Here is a 7309-nt window from a genome sequence, read left to right on the forward strand (position 1 = left end):
AGCAACATTTGCATTTCTCTTTTCTCTAAATACACAATATGGGCTACAAGGGTTATTCTGGAGTCACAAGTAAGATTTTGTTTGTTTTCTCTTCCTATGCGGAAAAAAAAGTGACAGGTTTTTGTCCATTTGTGTTTTGCTTGTCTTCCATTTTCATAGACATTGTCATTTCACATGCAAGAAAAATCGAACATTTGAGTGAGGTCTTATTGTAATTGCTGCGTACATTCAGGGGGACTATTACTGAGCATTTGTTCCATTTTTAATATTCTGTTGATGGCAGTTGCCTGAACTTTGCCGCAAACCTTTCTAATTTTCTCTTTGCTTCTTTGTAAGTAGAAGAGAAAAGAAACTTTGCGCTTCCAAATAAGATCAGCCATATAACTATATTAATGCTTGTGCAGAAGCCGCTACTAACCACAACCTGTGTTTATTCTCCAGCCTTGATCCATCAGTTGTAAACATATCAGATGAGATGGCAAAAACTGCACAGTGGAAGGTTCTCGCAATGAACCCTGAAAATGCCAAAGTAACCAAGTGTAACCAGAGGTAGCTATCTCCAGCTCACTTATCCATTGTCTAATGGCACGCCTGTACTGGATAGAATTGTTTTCCACTGATTTTTACATTATGTAGAATCCCATGGTATTCTGCGGTGTATGTCCATTTACATAGTTGACCAGTTTGGTTTCTATTAACATCCACTTAAAGTAATTTGAATTAATGACCTTTTTAATTTTTAATTTATTTTTATTGTTTAAGAAGTGAAAAATGGACCATGTTGTGTGGTGTTTTTTTTTTGGGTTTTTTTTATATATATATATATATATATATATAATACTGTGCTGGACCTATTTTTTGGGCCATGTCCGTTTTTACAACTCTTGCTGCATCCTTTTTTCACGCATGAAAATGGGAAGAAAATATTTTTTTTCCTGCACATTAAACAGTGTGACACAGAGCGCACACGGATGACATCCATGTGCTATCCATTTCTTTTTCAGGGGTCCTGGCGAGTTTGATCCAGATCAAAGTAGGACATGTCTCTGTTTTTGTTTAATGGACCATTTTGTCCTTTAAAAAAAAAGTGAAGTGTCATATTTATTGTAATGGGTCAGTGTGCTATTTGTAAAAATAATGGCTAATGCATATACCAAAAATGACTTAAATCAGCTTTAAGCAGCAATCCATGGAAATAATCTTTACAGGGGTTGTTCCACAATCAACTTAACATAAGTGATAATGTTTGATCATTGAGATACGCACCAGTGAGACCCTCACTGATCACAATTGAGGGGTTTCTTGGATTCCATATATATGGTACAAAACAATCAGGAGGATTTCATCACCAAAACAATTTTTGCATGTAGCTGTTTCAAAGACAAGTTTCGCAATACCTTTTACATGGCCAGTTTGTTTCTCTGTGGCACTGTAAAATTGGCATTTGAATTTGGTAGATCAGCACCATTTTCTGCCAAGTGCTGCGTGCTCCTGCTTGACTGACCGCTCCTAAGCTTTGTGACTTCAGGCAAGTGTCAGGCAAGGCGACTGTCCGTTAAGCAGGAAGAGGCTGCACTGGAGAAGGGAGGTTAGAGCTGGAGTGACAGAGGTTTCAAATCTACTATTGTCTTCTTTCAGACTCATTAGCATATCAATTGAAATGCTGACTTCTCAGTACTGGAGGAAAATCCTGGCAATGTGAAGGTATTGCTGGACTTGTCTATGAAAGAGCTACATGTACATATAGTTTGGGCTGTGAAATGTTGCTGATAGATTTCCTTTTAAATGAAGGAAAGCCATGAAAGCTACCACTCTCCTTTTCTTTTTTTTTTTTTTTTTTTTTTTTTTCTTCTTCTTCTCCAAAGTCTGTGTTACTGACCTATATGTATCTGATCACTTATCTTATATGAGGGTTACAAGACTTCTGGGGACAACGTAATGAGTTGCCCTTGTGAGATGACCCTTTTCAATGCTTATCTAACCTTTAAAGTTCCAAAACATACTGCAGGCATCTACATGACAGGACAGCTCATTCTGACGTTAGCTGTAGGACATCAATTGAAATGGGATCTATGATCCCTGGTGTCATCCATAAATTTAATATAAGGAAATGCAATAGTTTAGTGCTCTGTGAGATCAACACACTAGTCCAATACAGCATGTTGTAATGTGAGATTCAGTACACCCAGTTACATCTCCCGCAGTGTCATGCATTCTACAAACAGTTGCTCTTCACATGTGGAATTCTGGCATGTGCTTTCTTGGGCCATTCAGCCGTGTTTCACTATGTTTGTAAAATTTGCATGATTGTTAGTCTACCATGTATAAAGAACAAAATGTGTAGACTGTATCCTAATTTGCATGACAAGTATGTTTCCACAGCCAAGGAGCCTCTAACATTGTCATGTGTGCTCGTTATTAGTGTAATTAGTGTGTGTGTGTATGTATGTATATATATATATATATATATATATATGTGTATTTATGTATATGTATATATATGTATGTATATATGTGTGTGTGTGTGTATATATATATGTATACACATATAATATATATTATAAATTGAAAACATTTTTCGTTAATCTGTAAAAGTATTGAACAACCACAAAGATCTTCTGAAATGTGTATGGGTATAGGATGTTGTTTGTTCTTCATATGACATGATCAATATTTGCGTTGTGCTCTATGTAGTGTACGGTGTTTCATGCTTAGTTTGTAGACTATGGTTGCACTGGGGATTTTTTTATTATATTAATATATACTGTATATTTGAATAATTATTTTCTTCTTTTCTCTTCAGTCCCGACAAACCAGTTAGTGTGAAAATCACCCTAGAAGATGAAAGTTTCCGAAAATACGTGGATGCCGAAACCTCCCTATAGAGGCGTGTCAAAAAGAAGCGTGTGCAAAGGAGCGTGTGCGAGAGTGTATGTGACGTGTGTGAATGTACCACACGTGGATATCAGGCCATCAGCGCGTGAAAACATTTCCAGAATACTGTATGTGCACCTCATAAATTATTAGCACTGTAAATACTGTATAGGATCTGAAGCGGGCTGTCTCAATTGTAATGTGGCACAGGATGATTACTCTGCAATTATTTATTCAATAGGAATTTTTTATAGACATCTTTTTAATTGATTGATTTTTATTGTATATTTAATAACCTGTCATCAAGCGATAGTGTTAGAACCAAACCATCAGACATCCTTTACTTGTCATTCCCATACGTTCCATAAGGTAACCCCATTTTACCATGATGATTTGTAATGCAAATCTGTCTGCTTTTTATTAAGTCGTTCTTTTCCTGGATTAAATACATTTAGCCAAAATTACAACTAGGGTCATCATAATAGGAAACGGTAATTTTTTTTTTTTTTTTTAACTGACAACAGATTGTTAAAACAATGTTCATGCTGTACTAGTGCCATAAGAAGTATTTGTTACATTCTGCTATTTCCCATTCACTAGTTTTCTGCCTTTTTGTTAAAATGTAATTCAGCAACTATCTAATAAGCAGCCTGTCATTCTTACTGTATGGGTGATACAGGTAGTGGTCAGACAGGCGCACTGATCTCCCATTGTTTGACACGTGTCAGTAACTCAGGATGTTTGTGCAATAAGTCACATCAGTGCGTCACGGGTCCTATTTTATGACCTAATATGTGGCAATTTTACTTTTAGCTGCATACGTGTAATGCTATCACAGGCTGCGGAAATTATCTACATTGTGTAGTGTCCAGGAAGCAATCCTTTTTTTTTTTTTTTTTGGTAGTAAAATTGTGAAACTATGGTATCGTTCCATTTGAGTCATTTTAGTTGAATTCTTATACACTACACCTTGTGATGGACATAGGTTTTTGTTTTTCAGGGTTACAGAAACCATTATGAAATCATAAATATGTTGGCTCTTTAATGGATAAGAACAGTTTGAAGGGAGCGTATAATCAGAAAATGACCTAATGTTTTTAACTTAGAGGGAATCTGACACTCTTTTTCCATTTTTTTTTCTTTTTTTAAGCTATTAATATGGGCATACAGGTGGCATAAAGGTGAAATTGGCCAAACGTGTATGCCTCCTGGATGAGGGTTGTTTGGGCAAAAATCCTTTTTATATCTTCTGGGCTATGTGGCGTATGCTGCCTAGAAGATGAGCCTGCCTCCGGTCTTCATTATACAGGGTTCTTCCTCCCATTCTCTTAATTTTTTTGTGACGTCAGGTGCACAACCAGAAATCCCGCGCCTGTGCCTTCTGCCTGCCATCTCTCCACTGCACTGTAAAGCAGCAGTGACTCCTCGGCACCTGCACAGCAAAACTGTAGCTTGTGCCTACGGTGTAGACCAGTGCAAGGAGGGACGGCAGGCAGAATGTGTAGGTGCGAGATTTCTGGCCACACCTGATATTACAGGGACACCAGGGAGAGGAGTCCTGTATAATAAAGACCAGAGGCAAGTTTATCTTCCAGGCAGCACATGCCCCATAACCTGGAAGATAGACATAAAAAGATTTTTGCCATTTGACCCATCACCCAGGAGGTATACAGGTATGGCTAAATTAATCTTTCTGCCACCGTTATAGTCTTATTAATGACTAACTAAAAAAAATCAAAAGGGTAAGAGATTTCCATTAAATGTTCTTTTGGCTTGCTTTTAATTTTTATTCCCGCCCCCACCCCTTCAATGCTCCGTTATGTTTAAAAAGTGTCAATATAGGCCTCTTCCAGGTAGGATGGCCAAGCCGCAAAGAAGATCCCTGAACAGCTGTTAACAGAGTAAGCCAAGATGACAACCCCCATAATAATGTGCAGAAAATAGAAAGAAAAAATCCACAATCAGAAAATAAAGGCAGATTAGAAAAATGTTATCAAAAATCTGGTTTTACTCGAATTATGTAAACCATTTTTGATAAAAAATATTCCTGTCAAAAACCAGACCTCTAATGGAATAGTGGCAAAGGACTATCTCTATTCTCTCTTACTTACCAAAAAAACATATAAAAAGAGAAAATACTGAAATTGAATATCTAGAATGATACTCTATCACACAAACTGAAATTTACTTTGTTTTTCAGCAACTAAAAGCAAAACCAATCCTTTATGTGGCTATTATCTTACAATATAGTCTGTAGTGGAAGAATTGTAGGCGATAGTGAAAGGTGCAAAATAATGGTCCTAATGTTGCGGAGACTTTTATATAGAAGAACCTACCCCAGTTGCTTAAAAGGATAATTTATATGGGACAGTATGACGGGGACTTGGTGTGTCGGGCATTTATGCATTTCTATCCCATTTCTCACTGCTGTACTACCGTAGTAGCGGGTCCTGGTGAAGTGACAAACTGTATTGCTGTAAATTCAAGGAAACCAAGCTCTCCCGTCCCCTGCACTGCCGCCACGATCTGGTGTTTATTCAGATGGAGTAACATGATTACATTTACAATCCTTACAATCTGCATGATATTTTTTTTTTTTCTCCATTTTAAATGTGTGTAATGACTTATCCATAACTTGATCATTTACAGTTCATTTCCTCGGTCATAAAATGTGCTATGTTCTTTAAGGAAAAAAAGGCAGATTTGCATATTTTTATTATTTTGTAGGCTTTTTTTCTGATATTTTATGTTCCCTTTTGATTTTTGAGACCTTTTAAACTACCGTACCTAAACTTATGCTCACTTTTTGCTTTTAATTTGTTCTTTGTGAGGCTGCTATTTCTCCTATGGTAAACTGAGACCTTGATCTAATATGTTGAGTCCCTATGGCCCACTAACAAAAATATATCCCATTCAGTTTTTAGATGGAGATTTTGTTTTGCAACATTGTAGATGAAATATAATACACAAAGGCTGTTGACTTGCGTCCCTGCATGTGTCGAAGTATTTCACTTCATGTTCCTATATTCAGATATCTATTATAAAAGTAATAACCCCTTATGATTCCGTAAAGTAGGCGAGAGGCTGCCTGTTTGGAATATTAGTACATTTTTTTTTTTTATTAGAATTATTTAATTTTGCAAAGTTATGAATCGTTGCAAACATTTTGCTTTTTTTTCCCTTTCAAACACTTGGATGAAAGTGCTGTTTTAGCTGCTTTTTCTTACTATTGTTTAGAGCACTTTACAAACAATCGCTCTCCGAGCAGTTGAGGGAGGCAGAAAAGCTCGCACATAAAGATCACTTGTCAATAGTGTCTGTGTATGAGTTTTTGCTAGATCTCCCAGTCAAAGCAGTTTGTAAAAATATGAACTAGGCAGGTAAAACGGCACCTTCAGCATTGTGTTGGCGAAAAGGAAGCAAAATAGGATGATGCAATTTAAAGTAATGGAGTACAATATAGATTTCTCTCAATAAATAATGATCAATAATTAAGTTAAAAAAGGTTTTAGTTACTCTTTTTTTAATCTGTTGGTATGTTTACACTTCATTGCTCCCTTTTGTAGTATGTTAATGGGCTAAATGTTTAATTTAGTTTTTTTTAATTCAAGTATTTTAGCATACAGATTAAATAGGTGACGCAAGTTTTGTTTTTTTTCTCTTTTGTGCATAAATTACATTCTGAACTTGAAATATGGAAGAATTAATTTGCATTTTCTCATAAAAATAAGATAATGTCTTCTTTTCGCCTACATTTTCTCTTTAGTATCTTTTATGTATGACCGTGTTGTCTTCCATTGTTTGGTTACCTTACATGAATCTAGCCAGGCATTTAGTATTTATTATACTGATGAACTTCATTAAAACACAGCAAAATATACCGTATATATTATTTTTTTTTAAATAACTTTTTTTTTTTTGTTTTGTATTGAAAAGTGTTTTTGTTTTTCCTCTTTTGTAACAAAATCCAAAGTAAGTTCCAAAACCATAAATTATATTTTGTTAGTTTTTATGACAAATGTGACTTTCTTGTTATAACTGAGATGTGAAAACACTGCCTTTATAATCTGTTGGGAAATTTAGAATAAATGCAAACTATATTTTGTAATGTTAAAAAGAGAAACAAAGTTCATTGGAAAGCAATAAAGTCTACTGAAATTTCTTTAAGTGGTGTTTGTTTATTTGATTTTAGTTCTAGCAGAAAAGCACAATAGATTTATTGTGGATAGGGTCACACTTTATACACAATCATGACGTGGAGAGGCTTGTGAGGAAAATATCAAATTAAAAACAAACTAGAGCACATTAGCAGAAAGCAAATATCCATTGAGTAAGGCTATGTGCGCACGTTGCGTACAGTCACTGCAGAAATTTCTGCAGCGATCTGAAGAGCACATGTGCGCTTTAAATCGCTGCAGAAATGTCCGTAGTGAAA

General features: G+C 35.7%; 1 protein-coding gene across 8 annotated transcripts in view; it reads left to right on the plus strand.

Annotated features, from left to right (window-relative positions):
• The window catches only part of SLC4A7 (solute carrier family 4 member 7), a 156855-nt gene extending 149814 nt beyond the window's left edge, over positions 1 to 7041 (plus strand). For 5 of the 8 annotated variants that reach the window (XM_075315259.1, XM_075315262.1, XM_075315264.1 and 2 more), the window contains 2 exons: positions 442 to 549; positions 2804 to 7041. In XM_075315259.1, coding sequence (XP_075171374.1) covers positions 442 to 549; positions 2804 to 2885 — 190 coding nt within the window. In that variant the 3' untranslated portion in view covers positions 2886 to 7041. Of the gene's footprint in view, positions 1 to 441; positions 550 to 1004; positions 1034 to 2803 lie in introns of all 8 variants that reach the window. The other 3 variants (XM_075315263.1, XM_075315266.1, XM_075315261.1) reach the window with 2 other exon arrangements.
• Positions 7042 to 7309: the final 268 nt, after the last annotated feature.

The sequence above is a fragment of the Anomaloglossus baeobatrachus genome, chromosome 6 (assembly GCF_048569485.1).
Source record: "Anomaloglossus baeobatrachus isolate aAnoBae1 chromosome 6, aAnoBae1.hap1, whole genome shotgun sequence".
NCBI classification, from domain to species: domain Eukaryota; kingdom Metazoa; phylum Chordata; class Amphibia; order Anura; family Aromobatidae; genus Anomaloglossus; species Anomaloglossus baeobatrachus.